Genomic DNA, 23,715 nt, shown 5'->3' on the forward strand with positions numbered 1-23,715 from the left:
TACACTCCAAATTCCATTTTTATCAAGCAGGTTGAATTTTAAGATAGTTCCAATTTATTGTGGACACCCTGTATGTCATTTGGCAGTGTTGTCGTCATGCCCCCTTACCCATTTTATACTTATGGATCGTTTTGAAATTCCAATCTCTTCCAAAATACATCGTTATTGCTCTGTGAAGGAACCTCTTTTCCTTTCCAATAGCTGCCATACTCTTATCTCTCATGACATATTGAGAGCAAATCTATTTCTTTTGGCTCCAGTTATATTATGATACTTGTAAAATTTACATAAACAAAGTACGATCGTACATTTGTAGGTATAGGAAAAACTATAAAAAAGACTACATCAAAGGTCCTATAGATGAAAGAGTCTCTTTATCAGAGACATTGGATTTTTGAACACACAATAAATTCATAAGCGTATATCTATGTATATTCATATAGAGATAGGGACATAGAGATCTATATACATATACTCTATATTTCTTGAATATCAATCGGATATGTATATCAAATGAAACAGTTTGTTTATATAACTAATAAAAAGTATTATTTGTAAATTGCAAATATAAGTTACTTTGAGATCCATTGTTACACTCTAATTATGACGAATAAGAAAAAATAATTTGATTTCAGGTTCTATTAACACTAGAAGACAGAATATGTAACTCAATGGTGAAATGATAGTCACGTGATAATTTTTATACAAATTTAGTTAGATCGAGTATATTTTTTGTCCACTAGGGGTAATGAGCATCCTCTATGACTAACTATGCAACTCTCAAAAAATAACTCATAGACTGCTCGAATCAATCGTATTAGAACAATGTTAGGCTACAAGACAATTGTAAGGCAAACACAGTAGATTTGTTAAGTAATTCTCCATGTTTCACTTTCTGGTGACGTCATTGGGGGCATTTGTTTGGTATATGTAAAGGACTCTGGGGAAAGAGCTGTCAAGGGAAAAATAAATAATTCAATCTAAAACATAGGTAATAATATGTTCCTAACGTAGTCGCCCTTATTCTACTCTTTTCATAAGGGGGAGAATCACTCTTTCACTTGCCCCCCTCTGGCTGCCTGCCTAGCCGAGGAACATCTATCAGCTTCTAATTGTAAGCCAATCAGAATTGAGAACTATTAACCCCTACCTTCCTTTCCTTGAGTGTCCACTCTTTGCCTAGAGTAAAAAAATGTAGTCATTTAAGTTTGATTTTTCCATTGACTCTTTTATTTATTAATTTATTATCCTTTCAATTATCCTCTTTGGTTATATTCCTGTATTTTGGGGTCCCAATGACGTCATCATTTATGCTAGTAATTTTCAGTGAGAACTGAAAATTGTTGTTGACTTATCTTGATATACTAACATTGGCTCAGAGATAGATGCTTTTTTCGTGCGTATTTTGGAAAACAACTGCTGGTTGTACGAAAGAAGTATGCTAATATCGACAGCTGACTGAAAAGGAAGTTTTTCTTCTCCCTTCTTTACTCTGCTTAATCAATCTAACTGTCTCTATGAATTCATCCTTCTAATTCATGGTAAAAAAAAGTTGATTTTGCAAAGAGAATAAATAAATATATGCCTCACGAAGAAAAAAGATAAAGTAACGTAATTTGTTTGGTATTTCAAAAGGAACATCTTGCAAAGATAAAAAAAGCTCCTCAAGAAATCAACTCGTTTTGTCACTTTATTTTATAGCCTTGGAGATAGTTCAATATTTTGAAAGTAAATAATTGCATCTATTGCAAGCTGATTTTAATGATTTTCTATAAAAAAAAAACGATCAAGAAAATATACTTTTTATCTTTTTAAAAGAATAATTGATAGATTTGGACATGCAGGACCAAATAAGCTCCGTAATACTTTCAAGTTTTCAAATTAAAGGATAGTACGACCCTTTTATTTTCATTAACATTGTTTTGTACTCGCATCAAATAAATATTATATAGCAATTGAATGTAGAGAGGGCTACTCTAGTGGATATGTTTATCTGCAGGTCATACTGTCTCTTTCTATTTCAAAATTGGAGACCGACACAGCGGAATGTTGCAATTCAATAATAGCAACCTTTAAAAAGTTATGGAATAACTAGAGGAGATTGTGATTTTGTCTTTTATAAAGAATCCGGGAAGAGAGGAGAGGGACGCAGAGTCAATCCGGTGACTGAGAGATGAATCCAACATACAAGAAAAAGTCGCAATGTCTTACATAATCATATGTGATCTCATCCGTGGATCGACTCAGAGACTCTCTCCAACTCTATAAGAGACAAACTCATAGCCTTCTCCACATAATGAGACCTTCTATTTACTATCATGATCCTCCAAAGTACAAATTGTCCCAATTTCTCGAAAAAAATTGTCAATCCCTCTCTTCCTTCTCCAATAATTAGAGTTGCCATTTTTGTAAGGAAAAAACTACGTTTAGAAATTGGAAAAGGAAAAACGGTTCTTGCGTAGGGTATTTTTTTTGTTTTTTGTTTATTATTTAATAAGCTAAATTCTAACTTTAAAGCAAACGACTATCTTCGATGCAACTTGTTTTAAAAATGCATAATAAAATAAATATATACCAACTTAAATACAGTTATAATATTTATCCTCTACGAATGATATTTTAAACGTAGAGGATTCGCCTCTCTACAACAGTAATTCATTTTCTCCCACCAAAATTATATTTTAGGCAGCTTATATGAACCTGGGTCTTAACTCAGAAGGAACATACGAGTATGTATCGCTCCTGCCTTCTCCTTGCAGTCTATTTTTTCCTTATAAAAATGTCAACTCTATCAAGAATATATTCTTCCTGTGGTGATGCTTTGTTTCACTTAGTGCATTTATTTCTTTCCTTATTAATAAAAGGTTGCAAGGATTGAATTTCACCTTTCTGCTGATGGAGTCTCAAATTTCGAAATAGAAAAAGAAAGTACGACATCCGGGAAAACTTATACAGTGAGCCATTTGATAAATTATAATTTTTAAAAAGCCACTAACTTAGAATTTCAGCAACTTCTGCTATCAAATCGATTGCATATCCTTCAAACACATCGTTTCCTGTGAGGCGTTTTGATGAGTCGCGATACATAGAGTATGGAGGGCTCTGCAATTAAAATAAAAATAGTTAAGGAAATAATAAGGAACGTGCACTCTTTTAATTTCATTCCTTTTTTGACCAACTGAGGGCTATTTTTTAAAGAGTAGAAGGGTTATGAAATAAAAGAGAGAGTTGAATTAAAACAATTGTGTAATCAATGTCTACTTGAGTTAAAATATTTTTTTGGGTTGATCTATTTATTTGATGTTATCAGAACAATAATTATCAAATAAACTTTTTAAGTTCATGAAGAAATTTATAGCATGATTGTTTTAAAGCAATTCACTCTTTCATTTCATAGCTATTTACTTATAGAAAAGTAGGGAAAATAGCCAGAAAAAAAAGAAGAGAAAATCGTGACTGTTCCCTGTATAGGAAGATATTTATTAATAATTTGTGAATTCTCTTACATATATTGTTGTAACTACAAGGGTTTTGTTCTGCAAGGACTCCACAATTTCAGTATAGCTCTCTGTAAAATTACGAGTAAAATTGACCCCTGTATTATCGTTCCAAGTTCCAACTTTGACGAGTCCATCTTTTTTTAACTCAATTACTTCCAGAACAAAGTCTGTTCTAAGCCCATGTTGATCAAATATAATTTTCCCTGTAAGGCCATTCATTTCCACCTATAAAACAAATCAATTTACATCATCGTATCTTTTTAAATATCACTTTGGCTGACAAGTCCTGGGTTTCCCGCATAGATGGTGCTATTTGATAAAATTCACCTCATTTTCAATTAGTACCAGCCTTCAAACGACAGCTGTCAAAATTTCATGACAATCTTTCTTTGGTTTGTGAGTTTTTGTACAAAGTGTGAACCTACTTTTTTTTAGTTCCAAAACAATGGATCAAAAACAATTTCATGTTCTAAATTTACAATGCTTCTTGATGGGAAAAAAATGCTGTTCAAGCAAAGCAATGGCTTGAAAAGTGTTATGGGACTCTGCTACATAAAACTAATATGAAAACAAAAACAAATTTTTTCTGGGACTTTTCAGCTCCTGCCTTATAATAGGGCAGCGATTTTCAAACTGGGAGACACCTTCACTTGGGGATGAGAGAGTTCTTAAAGGAGGGCGCCAAACCGGAAAAATAATTGTAATTGTAAAAACCGTTAGCCAACAAAATACAAATAAAATGTTAAAATTGTACTGGTGGGCCTAAGAAATGGGATTAGAGGCGCCAAAACCCATTTAAAAGTTGTAGGAAGGGTAGCTTTTAATAATAACGTCATTTTTGGATGAAAACTTAGTCCATATTCGCGCAATTTTTCCTTGTTATTGCATTCAAGACGTGAGGGACAATCATCCCCCTATTTTGAGGCTTAGGGAGTGGATGGAGGGGTTTGCTGGGGCTCTCCCCAACTTTGAAAACCTCTTCTGTATACATACCAATTTCATATAATTAACGAGAGAACTTCCGTGTTGCCATGTTTCGACTCCATTACAAGAGATGGATTTTGTGTCAATACTTCGTGACCGATCTAAATCTTGAAGAGCTTGAGCGAATAAATGAACTGCGTCATACATCAGAGCTGTTTCAGTCTGCCCAATCACAAAGTAGAATGTTATATATACGGAAGAATAAATAATTGTTTAGAGTGATAGTACCTTAATGCCCATTGAGGTCACATCAGATACCCTTCCATAGCGCATTTCCCCAAAAATCCAATCTTCAACGACCTTACGTATTTCAATACGATTGGGATCCAAGAGACGATATGCTGTTAGATTAGTTCCACCATATTTGAATTCTTCCAAGTTTACCATATGTAGATCCTGTAACAAAAAAGAATATTATTTATTTTTTTTGAGAAATTTGATTTTTAAAAACAAACCAAGTGGAGCTCTAATTTTGTACAAAAATATATTAAATCTGCCAAAATGAACCCATATCAAAAGATGATTAATATTTTAATTAAAATCACATTTCTAAAACAAATCCAACAAACTAGAAAGGATGCAATTCGGACAGGGACAGTTGAGTTATACCACATGTGCATGATAAGACTAAAAAAAAACTTCATAGCCATAGAAGCGTCCGCAGGCCTATATTTTGGGGTCATCTTTGGATTTTTTCCAAAAAAGCTATTCACAAAAAATATAACTTATTGGATTTGTTTTTAAAAAATCCATAGTTATTCTCAAAAAATTAAATTTATTGGAAACCAATTTCTCAAAAATCCAAAACTGTTCATTAAAAATTAATTTTTTGGAAAAAAATTTCAAAATTATATTTTTTAGAAAAAAAATTTCAAAAATTCACAGCTATCCACAAAAAATTAAATTTTTTGGAATAAAAAGTGCAAAACTACACAGCTGCTTACAAAAATTAAACTTTTTGGAAAAAAATCTCAAAAACCTAATGCTGTGCACAAAAAAGTTTTTGTAAAAAAAAATTATGTAATATATTTTCTAGTAATAATCAAAAATTTCTTAATTTGGGAGAGGCTATAGCCCCTCCAGTCCATCTTCTGTGGACGCCCCTGAGCGACAGGATGCCGCAGACATCCAAATGTCAATGGCTGGAAACTTTAAATAAAAATTTAGAATTAATTTCTAATTAAAACAGATAAAATGTAAGACTTGCTCAAGATTTCTTGAGCGGACTAATGCTCTGTCTGTTAATATAAAACAATCTTGTCAAAAATCAAGAAATAAGTAAATCCAAAATCATTTTTTTTAGTTAATATATTTTTGATTTCTATTTTTAAACACCGGCCTTTAATATTATTTGAATCTTTCATTATAATTGTACCATAAGGTAAGAATATTTTTTGTGGAAATATTCCATTGAACTAAAATTAAGTATAGTTGGTACTATCTTATTAAGTATTTATTAGAATAATATTCTTTGTAGATATGAGCGGAAAGTGATTAATTAATCAAAGATTCGTATCGAGTAATGTAGATATCGAATGGTGCATTTAAATCTAAAAATTTGTATCTTGTCATTGTTCAAATTGTCAAGATTACCCTATTGATTTTCTAATTCTTGTATTTTTACATACAGGCGTTATCTATTAGTTGAATGTTTGTTTATGGCAGCTGTCGGGGGACAGGGGTAAATTACCCCGAATTGGGTAATGTAAAAACATTTGTAGGTAATTGAGGACAGTGAAGACAATCTTCGTCTATGTGAAATGAAGGAAACAGTCACAAGGCACTTGACCAAACTCGCGAAAAGGTTCCGTGACTACTTTTTAGATTTTTTTTTCAAAAATCTATAACTTTTCATAAAAAATCAAATATTCAGGAAATTTATTTTTCAAAAATTAGATTTTGTTAGAAAAAAATGTCAAATATCTATAACTATTTACCAAAATTCATAGGTGTTCTTAAAAAATTAAATTTTTTGGAAAAAAATTAAGAAATTAAATTTTTGAAATCATAGGTAGATGTTAATACAATCTACCTACTTCTTTAATAATGAATAAAAAAAAGAAAGTGCACACACATCGACCAATTTACCTTTTCTGATCCCTTGTCTTTACAGATAACCCTTCTTTAGTAATGATGTGTAGGCCTCTTTGAAAGTATTGATATGAAGAAGATAACTATTTTTGTATTTTGAATATATTTATGTATGTACGTACACCTAAATATTTATTTAATAGTTGTTAAGTTTCGTTCACTTATTTGTTAAAAAAATGATACTGAACTAACACTTATATAGCATAATCAAGTTATTGATTAATCAAAAAATTCAACACACTTTCAGTTTCCTAATTTAATTTTAAAAGTACTTGAATCTGTAATTAGTCTTTTTTTTTTTGTAACAAATCCTCTTTTGAAATATTTTTTATTTAAGTTTCTTGAGTTTAAAAAAACAAACTTTTTATTAAAGTTGTATCGGTCCTTAACATGAAACTTCAAATAGGTTCCGTGCTTTTTATCCCTAATTTTAAATCACCTTCTACTATGTATCATTCTGACTAATATTATAGTAAAGTACCTCAGTTTAAATATATAATTAATTTAGTACAACTTTAAGCTTCTTTCAAGCTCGAATGGTACAACTTAGCTCAATGGAGAACGCACTCTGGAGAAGTTATTATCTTAAACTCAATGTGCGTAACTTTCAAGTACGTGAATGGTTTACCATTATGAAGACTTTTCAACATTCAAATTTTAAAATGTAACAAAACGTTCCAGCTTATAAATTTAATTAGTTTGATGTTACTTAATATTTATAATTTCTTTCCATTTTGGAGGGATAAAAGGAAAAATTTATAGAACTGAAAAAATTAAGCTGCTTATTAAAGATATCCATCGAACAAGTGTTATGTATTAGTAGGGAGTTGATTATTGGTTAAATTGTGGTGTGGCATAAATTTAAATAAAAATATATGTTATTGAGAGCAAAGTATGAATGATCCTATTAATTATTCCTTTCTATTTGGAAAATTCTAACATATCAACGAGCATGGAAAACTATAGTTTAAATTATAGCTCAAATATATGTGTATGGAAAAGAAAATAATATTTGACCATTCAATTAGCTCCAAGAGCCACGAACAAAGCTTCAATAAATGATTCAACTCCTTGCGTCGTATTGTAAATCCTTCTTAATAAAATTCCGTATATGATATACTTACAAATGATGTAATGAGGTAATTGTGATAAGGTGTCATCATACCGATTTGTAAAGCTTGTTTGAGTATAGTTTGAATCTTCTCAAACGAACAGTCCAAAATGATGTGAACTTCCCCAGTCTTTTTCACTTCTTTAAGTAAAGCTCTGTGAAAAAAAAAAAAAGATTATTAATGTCATAATTTATTCTTAAATATATTGCAAAGCCATTATAGTGTCATGATATGCGCATCGAGTATTCATAAAATAAAACCCCTTGCAACTTGGCTTAATATTCAAATAATTATGTACATATAATAATTTTTTTCCCCATGTAATATAATATGAAAACAGAAGACATTAAAAAAAGCATTATCACATGTTATGAGTCCAACCAGACAATAGAAATAACTAATTGAATGAACATGATAAAGTTTTCACCATATAAACATACTCGTATTATAAGTCCAAACTAAGCATTGAAAAACTTATAAAAACCCTTTTTCATAGAATGTTTTATTTGTTGAGAATTTAAAAAAATTATTTGAAGAATGTCATAGCTTATATTATGGAAAAATATTCAATGTACAATTAAAAAAAAAAAAGTATTTAGAAACTATGCATCTCCAAGGATTTTTACCCATGTTGTAGTGATCCATTTTGTATCGGGGAATATTAGGAAATAGTCAACATTATCATAATATTTTTTCCAATTTCAATGCGAATTTCATGCGGTCATGTATCGGAAAAGGAAGATACTTCTAACTTGATTATCCATCTAAGAGATGTACAAATTCAGATTTCAAATTTCACGAGGAAGGACGGGAAGGGAATTCCTCCGAGGAAAACTCCCGGACCTCATAAGGGAGTAGATTGGACTCTTTCCTTGGGAATGAGATACCAGGATCGAAACAATAAAGCAATTCATTCACGATGAGCAAAGAATTTTAATACTGCAATATGGGATCACTTAAAAAATATACCATGGAACAAGAATTCTTGGAGATGCATATTTTTGAAAATTATACACTGAATATTATTCTATGATACCGTCCCATTAGAAAGTCTTGGAACATAATGATCGTTTATTAATTAATTACACATTGCGGTTTGAAATGAAATTCTAAACAATATTTTTTTATTGGAACTTGTTTATTACTCATTAGAGAACATTATTTATGAATTTGAGCACCTTCGGCCTCAATCACACGCTTCATGCTATCCCAGAACGCTTTGCACACGTTGACAACGTAGTGCATTGACATTTATTGCCACTCTTTCTCAACGGATTGCTTTAGGGACTCAATACTGCTGTGACGTTGTCTACAGGCCTTGCTTTCAATTCACCCCCAGAGGCTTTAATCAAGCGGATTAAGGTAGGGAAGAAGTCTTTCTGCCAGAACTTCATTTTATAGGCCATCAAATACTTCACTATTTTTTCCGTATTTTGCAGGAGCACCGTCCTGTTGAAAGCAATAATCGGCTTTCTTTGATTGCTTTGTGATCATAGGGAAACACTTTTGTCTGCCAAATCATTAAGTAATCCTTGCTAATAAATCTGTATCAAATTGCCTTCATTTTGTAACCTTCAGAGGAAACAATACCGATCATCATTATTGAAGCAGAATGTTGGGTAGTGGACACTGTATGGAGGTTCTAGTTGACTTTTCCAAAACATACAACCCGATAATTCTGCAGATTGTACACGGGATCCACTGTAATATATTCTCGTCCGAAAAGAACAATATTCGGTTTCTGTGATACCTCAGGTAATTGTAAAGCTTTTTGCGCCGATCAAATCGTTATTGTTGTTGTTAAGTGAGCAAGGATCGTTCAATATGTCGGAGAGACTTGCCACCAGCTTTTTTACGCTATTGGGCACCGTGGAACGGCTCACAGGTCACTTCTTCGCTAAGTCCGTCTTTGTCATCTTGGAATTTTTCAAAAAAGCTTTTTTTTTGCCATATCATATAATCGGCCTTCCACTTTTATGACGATCACTGATGTCTTTACTGTTGTTGTCCTTAACCCTGACTCTCAAGACTTTGGTTCTGCAGACAAGGATCTTTACAATATCAGAATTGCTAAATCCGGCACAGACTAAACGAGTCCCTTCTTGCCTTTTTTACTCCATTTTCGATAATATTTAGCCTAGAGACTTGATAAATAATGCTTTCAAAAAGTAGTTAATCAAGTATTCTTTTTTGCAAACGCAACTTTTGTACATAATTAAGCAAAACCTCTCAAAATGCAACTAAAGTTATGTTTCAAAACTTTTTGACCGCCCGATATAAGCTATGATATTCCTCATCACTATGTATTATGAATATGTAAATTTCCAGCCTCCAAACAAAAATATATTAAGTTCAGATATTCTTCTTCAAGACACCTCAAATTGAAATGTCTATGGGGTCGAGGTCATGGCTAAAGTAGTATTAATGTAAAGCCTGGGCTAGTGTAATTAATTATGATCAATTTTATCCACAAAAATAGATATGTGTTCAAAGAACTTTAAGGCACTAATAAGAACATGGATGTGGGATGAGTTCATTTCCAAAACCACAATTAGAACAATGATATGACATAGGTTCACAAAGCCATTTGTCAACCACTTGTCTTATTTTTATGGAAAACAAGATGCCCTGAAGACATCCGTTAATCGGCGGTGGAGGATCTTGGAAAAAGACTACATTGCTAATATTTAAAAGGTGTTCCGGAGGTAGTTGGAGGCTGCCACTGATGGTGGCCAGATTAATAATTAATGGGAATTGTTGGAGTAAAAATATTATAAAATAAAATTTTCTATGTACAACATTATCCTCATCAATTATGAGTATTGAAATGACTGCTTGGAGGCAGGTATCAGTACTTATTCTACACTCGGTATTTCCAGGGAAATAACTGGCTTTGAACCTAATCAGTACCATTAGAATGAACAATTCGGCACGTCAATCAGAAAGCTAGTTTGCTAATTTTAACCAATAGGACTTCAAAACTAAAATACCTTTGGAACAAAACTCGGATGAAATCAACTGGTTTTTTAATAAATCATGAATGACTCTGTATATTATATAAATAAAGCTGATATAAGAAGAAAAAAAAACTATGAACTTGTACCATTAAACAGGTATATCAATGTAATGAAACGGAAAAGTGAAAATATGTTTGGTTGAAAAATGGTTAAGGAAATGAACTTTTCATATGTCAGTTATTTCATTTGATTGCAAAAAACGGAGTTTGTATGAAAAAATGTACTTGTATACTAAATTTAATAAATTATGAGTTGTTGAGGGGATGAACTTTGTATTGATTTGATGCAGAATGACCCACATAACATATAAAAAGAAACAAACTGAATAAAGATCTATTTTTCTTACCTATAGTCATCATTGATTGGCAATTGACGAACTGAAATTTTTACGTCAGAGTTGATTGGAGATTTGAGAAGTTCTTGAAGTCGCATCAAGCCTTGATTGTCTTCATACAATATTGTATACGACATCCAACCAAAGGATTCAATCAAGTCCACATATGCCTTTGTGTAGGAAGATGAAATGCAAAATATCAAATCCCTTTTTGATTATCTGATTCTTACCTTGGATATAGTTTTTGGATGAGGATATAAATTGACTGAGTATGCATCATTTTTGAGCCTATAATCCCAACGTGTTTCTATGTGAGGGATTTCCATGGCATCACAAATGGATTGGACATGACTTGAGGTTGTTCCAGACTGTGGGCCAAAGAGTGCTGCCACACCCGTTCTGAGTAAATGACAAACTATAATAACATGAAGGAATTTTTAATTAGGCTATTAAATAACACAATAACAAAAAAAAAAAAAAATAATAATGGACAATTGGTAGAGCGCAAACCTTCTCTTAAAATCAAATTGAGTATTCGATGTTAATTTTTTCAACACTGAAGTCTCGTCGATTATGGGGTTTTAACGTATTGCATGACCTTGACCTCTCAAATTTTAATTTTAGTTATGTATTTAAATTTATTCAAAAATTATGGTCAATTTTGTGTTTTTTCTTACTACAATACCTCTGATAAATAAAATACCATGTCACACAACAAGCTGTGAACGTACAATAAAATAAGCAACCAATGATTCAGCTCAAGTTTATGGACAAGAGATACGGGACAGCTAAATTAGAGAAAAATTAAAATTGGGTTTTTATTTTCCCTATTAATGAAACAAAAAAATAATTGGAATAATTTTCCATTCATAGTTTCTTTTTGAAAGATTATCGAAAAGAAAAGATTAAAATATTCATATTAAATGAAAAATATCAAACTTATAGAATATAAAAATAAAAAATATGCTTAAATATAAATAAATGAACCCTAGAAATTAAGGAATACTAAAGAAAAGGTCCTATTTTTATGAGTTTATAGACATTTTTTGTTGTCCATAATTATAAATTGGTAGAATAAGTTGTCTTATTTGACATAAATGAATAGCGAAAGTATATTCGATAATAATATATTAGACATTTGGTATCAAAAAATGGGATTTGAGTACTAAAAATGAAGAGAAAGTCAAAGTTAATGTGCGTAATACACTGTACCAAAAGAGAACATTTATTTATTGGCTGCATGTTTGGAACTATAATATTCATACCATGAGTTAGAGAAAAATTGATAAAATATCGTTTCAATATATAAATGTTTAATCTATAATACTTAAAAAAAATCATTTTACAGAAACAACATCAAAGTTTCATTTTTTTCGACATTTTACAGATTTTTAAATCAAAACTTGTACATGAAGGACCATTTTTTTTTTTTTTGATTTTGATAGTTATTAGTTCGAAGAATAAAATGCAAAGTAAAAAACACCCGGGGATTCCAAATTCCCTACTTTTGTCATTACATTACTATCTAATATACAATCTTCCTACAAAGTTTAAAAAAAATAGAGTATACTTAATCCTGCTCTACTAAATCAATAATAACATTTTTTATGGCATATACCTCAAAAAATTGAATAGGCTCGTACTGTGAACATTAATAACCTTCCTACAAATTTTCGCCAAAATTGATTTATAACTTTTTACGTAATCCTGCTGAGAAACAATCAAATAAACAAACGTAGGTTATTTCATAACTTTGAAGTAATAATTAAATCAGCTCAAACTATATGGTATATATTGCAAAATATTTGGGTAGAAAAGGTTTAATTGAATTCTACAAATTTAATTAGGATATGATGCATGTAACACATCATGTCGGGGATATTTCCTTTCTTATTTGAAGGTTAGCCATTTGTACATTACACATTAAATTAAATGGTCAGCATATTTTTAATACAATTAATTTTTAAGGGATATCTTTCGCTTTTATATTATGTCCAGAGATGTAAAAAAGGTACACATCCTAGAAAGTGTGTAGATTTAAGAAATCGAGTTCTTAATAATTAAATTTCCTATTTTAAGGTTTGAAGTGTCATAAGGAGACAAAGGTATTCGAGTAATCTCTGTCAATAGATATGTCGTCTCTAAAAGTTACCGTATTTTTTTAACATCCTCTCTAACGTCGTTTTTAGGTTCACACCATGGGTTCAACCTGTTTCACATCGTCAGATCCGTGACTAGGGATCTCGTCATACTCAGACAAGTTGGTCTTAATCGATAGTGGGAATATATATATACGAGGGTGTTCTGAAAATCTCGAACCTCGATCTTGTCAATTTTTGCAAAAAGAACTCACATCAACTCACTCAAATGACTATTATACAACAACTCCGACTCCGAAATTGCTAAAAAACTTGGAGTGTAACTCTCAACAGATGCTAGATAGATGTGAGTAGCTTTTATTTACGAGTCTTGCCATCTTGACGTAGAGGTCGTACATTTTTTAGACCCCTCTCGTATATAATAGGTTGGTACATAGAAATCAATCATTTTTCCAATAGATGCCTTTAGTAATGTGTATCTCACGGTGTAATAGTGCGTTTGGTGTACGTTAGATGACGTAAAAAGATAATATTTTGCACTAAAAGAGAAAATACGCCATATTTAATAATTTTTCCTCGAACAAGGCGAAAGTGCAATCAAAGTTGCTAAAAATGTGAATTGTATTTCATATTCCTGAACCGTTGACATGGTTTCGTCGATTCTATTCCGATACTTTTGATGTCAAAGATACACCATGCTCTAGAAAACCAATTGTCAAAAATGAGGATAAAATAATGGAAATCTTAGAGAACTGACCGTCATGTGAGCATTATTTGAATTGCTAAGGAGATAAACACTAATGAAAAATAAAATCCATTGAAAATAATAGATTTTTGGAATGTAATTTATTTTTACTTAAATTTATATTTTGATATTCTATGGCGTACTGTTTCCATTTTGATTATTCTCAATGTAAAATGACCTCATGTATTATTTTATAACGATTCATGCGATATTTGCTTATTTAATCACATTTGCTACCAAAGTTAAACGAATCTCTCCGTAAAGGATCGTTCCCTACTTTTCAAACTATTTAGAATCTCCATGCGTAAACGAATTAGCTTCTTCAAGACCTCTCTTAAATGTATCGTTGATGACAATATCTCGTAATGGGGATTGGAAAATGGAGAAACGATGGAGTTGGACCCAGAGGTGTATTTACAAAAAAATAATAATTGTTGTTTTGTCCAAGTCAAGGTCAAGTCCTCACATATCTATAATATATCGATTAAAGGCAACTTGTTTGCGTATGTGAGGATTCCTTTAAGGCAAAAGTAAACATTTGACCTATTTTTGATAGAATGCTATGCAAGAATTTTGAATGACTTTTTATTTAAAAAAAGAAGAAAGATAAGGGGTTACCTTAATTTAACTTTGTGATATTTTTTGGCAAATGTATTCTGAATTTGGATATTTAAAAAAAAATTACTATTAAATACATTTACAACAATCACTGTCTTTTGCTTAATATATATATGTATAAAATCTACAATTTTTTTAGGAGGGCTTACAAATTTTGCTTTCGTAAAATAGAAGATAACATCTTAAGAAATTCTTAATTTTACCCTCCGCATTTCATGAGCACACTCACACGTAGCTACACATGTATTATTTAGACGTTCTTTCCTCAAGAATAAAAAAAATAATAATAGCAGAGTCAGAAAAAAAAAAAAAAATTGATGAGCATGGAAATTTCATCTAAAGTATAATTCGTTATATTTTTAAAATAATTCATTGGAAGACCGGCTATTTAGGGTTATATTTGAAGACTAATCATGAATTAGTAACCCAATTTCCTTGGGTCATTCTTAATTATCTATGCGATAAGTTGAAATAGAATGAGAAAAATGAATCAAATCTATATTAATGACTCATGGTCAGCGATGAATATTATTAAACAATTTACGGGGATGAATATCCTCAATTCAAGTCTGAGTCCAACGTGGATTAACATCTATTACTCCGAAACAAATCATCAGTGTTTCTCTGCTTCTTTCATAAGCTCACGCAAATTTTCAATCCGGCTTGGTGTCTATCAAACGGGTTCTCTATGGTATTAATCAAATATTAACACATGATCTTACCTTGTGTTTATCAGGAATGAAGGTCTTGTCAAATAAGATTAAAACGACCCATAATGGTAACGCTCTGAACAAATAAAAGGAGAGAGTTGATGATTTGGATCAAGAAATTGCTGTTCATCTATCGAATTCTGAGTCATCAATACGTTTTTGTAACAGAATTTGTGTTCATATCAGTAATTGCTAAATCGCAAAAATGATTAAATATTATAACAATTTTGTTATTCTTAATTGCAAAATTGTTATCGGCAAGAATTGGATTTAATATTATGAAGTACCGTAAAAATCACTTCCATTGTCATTGTTGAGACCATTAAAATTATAAACAAGATATTGAAATTTAAATGCATGTCACACATTTATCAGAGTTTCACTTATACATAAATGAAATTGTTCACTGTACTACTTAAAAATAAAAAAAGAAGATCTTTATCTAATGTTAATTTGATAGTTTGTAATCTTCTTTTTTTTAAATTAAAATATTTAATTGTCAGATTAAGTGTTTCTTTTATTTATAATTATTATAAAAAAAATTAAAACAACTAATCTACTTCAATCTGTTGAATCACTCCAGGATCCTTCCGAAAGACAGAAACAATGCTAAAGAAATATGGCAAAACACTCCAATATCCCTTTTCTCAAAAAAGAGTTCCTCAACACCATCACTCTACTAAACAAAAGAACCAAAGCAGAGTCAACTGAACTTTTCTTGGAGCTTTGTTTGAGTAAGAAGATAATTCCACCTAGCTTCAGAGTGAACAAGACCCCTACTAAGAAGCTGATTAAAACAGCCTGCAAATCATGGGACGCTGCATCCCTTCAAACATCTCTTTCATATCTTAAAATACGATTTTTAAAATAGAATTTAGAGTCAATAGTATGAGATTGATTTATCTTGATCAAAAACTCAAGCTTGTTCACATGGCATTAAATAACGAAAATTAAGACAAGCATAAAGTTCATAAACCTCGTTGACAAAAGGGAGTTCTCAATGGAAATATCTTCCGAGGACAAAGCAAGGAGGAAGATTTTATGGCGTAAGTCAAAAGGAGACTCTGATCCAACCAAAATTAATTTCCAGAACTTTAATCAAACTCCAAAATCTTCAAAATCAAATGGAAGAAAGTTCATTAAGAGAAGAAGATAAAAAATGCACCGAGATAGGAAATAGAAGGAATCCATCTACCTGATCCGCAACTTTTCCAAGTTTTCATTCTGTGACCGCATTACAGTTGAATCTCTCAGAAGTTATGGGGGACTTCAGAAGATTTGAAAGACGACTCGAATGGAAAGAGTTTTTTCACTTCAAAGAAGATAATCAAGAAGAAGAAAAACCTTCACATTCCATCTTAGAGAAAGATAAGACCAGCATACCTTCGAGCACAAGTACAGAACTCAACATGTTCTTTAATATTTATTTAATATTCTTTTGTATTTATTTAATGCTGTGAAAAGTGAAATTATTGGATCACAAAAGAATAAAGCCATTTCTAACCTGAACATGGGAAAGAAGCCATGATACAACTGATCAAGCTCCAAAGAGACCGAGGTACAGTCATTAGTCAACTTCACCCCACAATAAAATTCACTTGTCATATGGCTTCCAGAACAAATCCACAGCTTTCCTTGACACTACTATCTCCATCAAAAAATGCAAGTTGATTACTGATCTTTACAGGAAAGAATATTACAGAGTTCAGTACTTGCTTCCTTCTTCCTCATATCCTGTCCATGTCTCTAAAAACATCTCTTACAATCTGGCAAACAGAATTGTTGGGATATTCAGTGACTCTGAACAAAGAAAGCAAAGGATGGTGGAAATGAAGGAGATGTTGATGAGTAGAAGTGACTCTGTAAGAGTTGTTGAAGACTGTCTGAACAGAGCCATGACCCTAAGAAGAGAAGAAGCACTCAAACCCAGTGTCAAAGTGGAATGTAATCGAGTTGTATTTCCCATCACACTTTACCCACAGTTACCAAGTGTTTCACAGATTATTCAGAAACACTGGAACATATAAGTCAAGGATCCCACAATGAAACAAAACTTACGATTTCCACCAATGGTTGCATTTAAACAATCAGGAAATATCAAAACTATGATTTTTAAGACCAAAGTTCCGGAACTGCCAAGTCATAGACCTACCAGGTTATATGTGGGGCTCAAAAAGTGCAAGAAGGACAGATGTAATAGCTGCCCATTTCTTGATATTAATAAAGAAGTATGTGCTACTCAATCAAAAACTGTAGTACATATTCGTCATTTGGTTGACTGTGAGACAACTGGAGTAATATAATGCATTACTTGCTCAAAACCCACAAGTGGAGCCCAATATATAGACCAAACAGGAAGAAAAATCCAAAGGCAGAGTGAGAGAACATATAGATTACATCAATAAATGAGAGGAAGCTACTGGATTATATTTCACCGGTGCCCACAAGATGCATTATATGAAAGTACAAATTAATGAAAAGGTGACTCCAAATACGGAAGTGTAGAGATTGACCAGATATTATTTTCGAAATAATCAGGACCGAGAATTATTATTCTGTTAGGACCATGAGCTAGATATGTGACATGCAACATCATTGTAAAATGTTGTTGAAGGGTTTCGACTGCTTTAATACAATATCAAGCTCCGTCGGTAATATAAACCGCTCATTCTTTCGCCTCGGAAATCTGTGGCAACACTTGTCATAGTTTTATTGTTGGCTTTTGTAACATTTTCCAAATTAATGAGATAAGGAAGACCCAAAATATAACCATCAAAAGGACCAACCAACAAACACTGCAGTTATGAACCACTGTCGAGTGTCTGTAGTTTCGTCCAATGTAAGAAAAATATCCATCCCTTCAAGATTTTTTTAAAAATCTTGGTCAACACTACTTGACTTTGAGACTCAATTGACTTGGTGATGGAAAAGCGAGAGGGAATGACTTTTCCATGAGTGTAAACTTCCAGGAACTTAACAAAATTTGGCTAATAACCAATATGGAGTGGAATATTGCAGGAGATAAACATTTTGGTTATATCTAGAGTAAAATTGGAATTAATTATATGACTTGTATACAGTTCCAAATTCCTTTTGTGAATATGGTTTTTACTATGTTGTTCTACTTTGAACATCTTCAAAACTATATATATATAGAATCCTCTTCGTAACTCCGTATATTTTTACGACCATTATCAGCGATTCAGGATTTTAAATTTTTTCCACAAGAAATTTTAAGGATCTAATACAACTTTATTTATCAAAAACAAGAAAAACAATGAATTATTGTACTTGCAAAACCAAATCTAAAGTCAATAATTTATCTCAAACTTCACCAAGAAGCAACTTTACACCTTTCTAAAACTTATTAAAATAATAGATACGTAGTTCGTATTTGAAGGCTACTTTTTTATTTATGATGAGTGATTATGAATTTTGATGTTTTTTTTCTCTTCAAGAATGAAGAAAAAAGGAAGACAGCTTCTAGTATTATAAGGATTACTAACAGCAAAAAGGGTCTCCCGCTTTTGAGGACATATACTATCCATGTCTGCTCATGGTCTACTTTCAATGAACTATCACATAATAAAGGTAGAAAGAAGATCCACTGCAGATTTACTCGTATAAATAGAGTAACCGCATTTTATATTTTATCAAATATTTAATATAATGATGACTTAAACATTAAATTGCACAGCTTTATATTAATGAAATTCATAGAAAAGATACGTTATCAAAAACCATACATTTTTTACTATATTATTATTTTACCGGAATAAAAATAAATCTCAGGCTTAAGTGTATTTTTTTATCCATGGAAATTATCAGTAATTTCTTATCAAGTAAAAAAAAGCTAGAAAAAAAAAAAATGAAGTTTTCTCCTTTTTCTCTTTAAAATTCCTGGATCTTTTTATGCTGCCTCTACAGATATATCCCATATATAAATATTTTTTTGGGGGGCTAGTTAACCCCCCTTACCACCAATGAAAAATATTAGCATGGTTCTGATGACTGTGTCACAACAGGGCTAAAAAGTCCTGGGCTTAACCAAAATAACACGTTTTTTTTTTCGTTCAAAATTAGCTTTTTTAAAATTATTATTAAATTCTCTATTTTATTCGCTTTATGGAGCAGAGACGTACCCATAACACTTTTCAAGCCATTGCTTAGCTACAACAATAATTTTTCCCATCAAAAAGTAGTGTAAAATTAAAACACAATTTTTTTTAATCTATTGTTTTAGAAATAATATAAACTCCGTTACACTCAGTGCAATAACTCACAAATTTAATTACAGATTCTTATGACATTTTGACAGCTATATTTTGAAGGTTGTACGCACTCAAAATGAGGTAAATTAAAAAAAGCGTCATGGATGTATGAAGCCCGGGACTTTTTAATGTTACATCACCTCTAAAAATATTTTTTTTTTCGACTAGAGCTTACTAATGAAAAATCCTAGTAACTGTTCTAAGAACAATGACCACTTACCTTGTTTGGAAGCGTGGAAGGAATCTTGAGGAGGGATTTTTTCAATTTGAGCTGAGAGAATGGAGTTTGGAAGTATTTTACGATTTTGATTAACTCGTTCAACGGCATAACGAAAGGCTACTTCTTGTTTACTATCCGTGATATCAAAAAGTCCACCTATGAATTAAATAATTATTAATACAAAAATAACATACTAGATGTGTAATACAATATTTATAGCGCGTAATGGAACTTTATAAAAAATATGGAAAATTATTTGATTGTCAAGTTTGTAAAAAATTACAGTATATTTTGTTGTCAGCTGTTGATTTTTATTTACATCTTTTCCTTTTCTCATTGCCCTGAATCTCGATTTATAGAATTCTATTTACTTCTTGCTCAACTGTGAATAATTGCACATAATGATTGAATATTTTATAGTTGCGTAGAATTGGCTAACTGTTAGAAACTGATTTTGGACCTTTTCCCCCTATTTCTTGCTCGAGAGGAAAGGTTGCGAGACACAATAAAGGTATGAACGAGTTAACTATAGAGATTTTCGTAGTTTTACCAGATTACAATTTATATTTATATTAATCTACATTCAAAACGCTTATCACAATATTATCGCTACCCCACTAACAATTCTTCTGGATTTGTATGTCAGTTGTGGATTTTCTACTTGTAGTCGTAGACAACTAAGCTGCTCTCTTCAAAAAAATTCTTCAAATTGTATGGGTGACCATGTTAATTCTTTTAAATATTCTGACAGATCTTGATGTATTGATGAAACGGGAGTAGTTCTTGATGACAGTCTCGTTTAGCAGATTCCAGAATTTCAGGATATCAATGCTGATTTTGTGGTCCAGGGGACTACTGGTGTGCCACTCAACTTCCCCCATCACAAAGAAGTCCATGGGGATGAGGTCCGTTTGAGCTTGTAGGCCAACCACTAGTAACAAAAAAAAATAAATCTTGACATACAAGTAATCGTTTTTTTATGTGTGGTGTGGATTAGAGTCTGTTGCCAGACGAACGACCTCCGTTTGCAACTTGTACACAGGACCTGTTCAGTTTTAACAATTTTTTTTAATTTCAACATTATCTCTTCTGGCGCAGATTGCAACAAGGAGAATCTGTCCTTTCCTTTCACAATTGTTGACTAAATACTTCATTGATCGATGGTTTTTTTAAACAGCAGTTAAACACTTCTGTCCAGCCGCCAAAACAACACACAACGTTCTAACTAGGCATGCGTTCAAAGTTCGTTGTTATACAACGGCGGCATGCTGTCGATATGCAGCCTTTTCTTTTCGTTTTGAATATGAACCACTGAGCTTTACCTACAGAAATCCGTTGCTACATAGTTATTTCTTAGATGTAGTAAGTACACACTTATAAGATATTAAACGACCACTCAAAAATTTGTCCTTCAAAGACAGACAAAATTTTCTTTATAATTATAGGTGATATGTGCTACTAATACCACTTATAAATGCAATGATAATCCAAAAGTAAATCCGTGTGTAAGGTGTGGAGGTGTATTTCTTTGTGGAAAATGATTGTCCCTGTAGGACAATGACTCATATGATATTATTGATCCTGATTATATTGATGGATATATAATATATATGTATCAACTAATATGCCATACCTACCTCTTGTTTGGTTGTAGGTAACAATCCGTAAAATGTACCCCTCTATAAGAAACCCATTATTCCATGTCACATCTGTATGTAAATATAAACATGTTCCCCTAATTATTTATACATTCATCAATAGTCAAAAGGTTCTATTCATCTATTTGTGAGCCAGGGAATGCACATACAACTTCACAAATATGAATAATAAATACATATACAGGGTGTTACAGAAAAAAGTGTACACACTTTTACTAAATCCATTACAACAACCTATAGCAAAAATTACATTTGATTTGACAATTTTTATACAAATATATTTTAAAGTAAGACAAAACAACAATACTATTTTTTTCAATATCCCTCGTTTTGGATGTACAGATAGCCTCTAATTTCTTTCTAAAGTCCTTGGAGACAGTCTTTATATAAGCTTCAGACATAATGGCTCATTACACATTGAAAGTGACCTTTAGTGTAATCAATATTTGGATGGTAAAGTCTGCAGACTTTCTTCTGAATTTGCAGTCAAAAGATATAATCCAAAGGATTGAGATCCAGGCTGTACATGAAGGGTGGGGGGATATTAACTTTCACCGGTGTACTTCATATAATTCAAAAGTCCCTGGACGTGTTGGAGATGAAAAAATTTAGTTTAAGAGGATCGGAGAGGTCTCACTAAACTGACAAGGGATTTATCATTTTGTCATGTTGAAATTATTCTGCATACTCTTCATTGGATCGTCTTCATTGACTCCTTTACAAATTTGAGACCCAATTTCGAGTTCTTACCAGAGCCAGAATATCTAACTATGCTTTCATCGGCTATTATCTTCCTTTTGACATTGTAAACGTTTTTCTAGCTGTGTCTACACCCCTTGTAATATCTGATGTAGTAGTTCTCGCGTGGATAAATGTTTTTACATTTTTGATCTGAAAAGGCAAAGTTTACGGGCTTTCTTCTGAATTTATTTCAAAAAGGCATAATATAGAGGGTTGCAATCTCGGACACATTAACTTGTTCTGGAGGTGTTCATAAAATTTCAAAATCTATTGACACCTTGGAGATGACCACATTTGGTTTTAGGAGTAAGGAGATATCTCTCCAACCTGACCAGGGATTTCCCACCTATTTTTTTATCGTCTCTGATATTGTCATTTTAAAACGTTGGATTCATTTGTATAGGACCACATACTCTTCAGTGGGCGGCCTTGACTGGGCCCTTTACATAATTGGGGCCCAATTTAGGCTTCTTATCAGAGTCAGAATGGCTATCCAATGTTTTGATTGCCATTCATCCTGCTTTTGAGATTATAAACTGTCTTTCTTTTTTTCCTATTTATCGATGAGTGTTTGGTCAAAGATATAGCACCCAGTACTGTGTATATATCAAAGGAAGAACAGCAACTTTCAATGTTTTTTTTTTCAAAATGATAATTAAAATGTACAATTAGAACCATTTTAATTTAAAAAAAACCATTAAAAAGTTATTTATTCATCAAGTTGTTTTACCTTTATTGTATCCCACAACCATTCAAATGAAAAGAAAGAAAAATACCATGCCAAAAATCAGTTGGTAATTTTGGGTCTATTTTTTCAAACCATGGAGTTCTTCAAATAACTCTCAAAAAATATAAAGAAAAGTTCACAGCTAAACACGAGCTAATTTTAATTAAATCAATCAACGTTCAGAACAGTGATTAGAGGAAAAGAAGCAAACAGATCAACAGCTGACAACAAAATACACTTTATATTTTTGAAGTAAATCGGTGTCATAGCAATGCCATCTTTATATTGTGTCTCTAAACCTTTACATATACAAAAGAAAGAAAAAAGGTCTGATATCAATTGTTAGAAAGCCAATCATTCCTGCAGCTCTCGGACAATTTTTCATTTAATTTACATCACAAACATACTGCACAATGGTTTCAAAGATATATATCTCCACCAAAACTGTTATGTATTTTTGATTATTTTGTTTTGTATAAAAAAAGATATGTAGGGATTCCAGTTTGGCATCGGTTGGGCCACATAAAGGATTTGGATGGTGCACAGGATTGAGGATTTCATTGCTCTTGACGACCTTGGACTCTTTGATGGGATCTGTTTAGAGCTGTTCGAAGCTACACACATAGGATAATGTTTCTTAGTCCATCAGAGTATTAAGATACATTTAACCTCTTGGCAAGGTTACTCATGCTCGTTGTAGGCGATCTCACAATGATGGCTCTGATGCCAGTCAGGAAATTGGTAGTCCTGTTTTTTTGTACTTTAGAATTCCTCTTAAGGACTTGCCTTTTGCTTATAAGCTTATTTACCTTCAGGGGCGTCTGCAGAGTGTCAGCTGGAGGGAATGTAGCCCCTACAAATGGAAATGATCTTTTTTCACTATAAAAA

The 23,715-nt window shown here is 31.9% G+C and overlaps 1 protein-coding gene across 2 annotated transcripts in view; it reads right to left on the minus strand.

Annotated features, from left to right (window-relative positions):
* Window positions 1-23,715, minus strand: part of KaiR1D (Kainate-type ionotropic glutamate receptor subunit 1D) — a 171,668-nt gene that overhangs the window by 15,050 nt on the left and 132,903 nt on the right. For both annotated transcript variants that reach the window (XM_071891430.1, XM_071891429.1), the window contains exons 2-9: window positions 19,702-19,857; window positions 11,269-11,453; window positions 11,051-11,208; window positions 7,700-7,841; window positions 4,713-4,880; window positions 4,494-4,646; window positions 3,507-3,725; window positions 2,997-3,102 (exon numbers count right to left, since the gene is read on the minus strand). In XM_071891430.1, the coding sequence (XP_071747531.1) occupies window positions 2,997-3,102; window positions 3,507-3,725; window positions 4,494-4,646; window positions 4,713-4,880; window positions 7,700-7,841; window positions 11,051-11,208; window positions 11,269-11,453; window positions 19,702-19,857 (1,287 nt within the window). The remainder of the gene's footprint in view (window positions 1-2,996; window positions 3,103-3,506; window positions 3,726-4,493; window positions 4,647-4,712; window positions 4,881-7,699; window positions 7,842-11,050; window positions 11,209-11,268; window positions 11,454-19,701; window positions 19,858-23,715) is intronic.

Source organism: Lepeophtheirus salmonis, chromosome 10 (genome assembly GCF_016086655.4).
Source record: "Lepeophtheirus salmonis chromosome 10, UVic_Lsal_1.4, whole genome shotgun sequence".
NCBI lineage: Eukaryota > Metazoa > Arthropoda > Copepoda > Siphonostomatoida > Caligidae > Lepeophtheirus > Lepeophtheirus salmonis.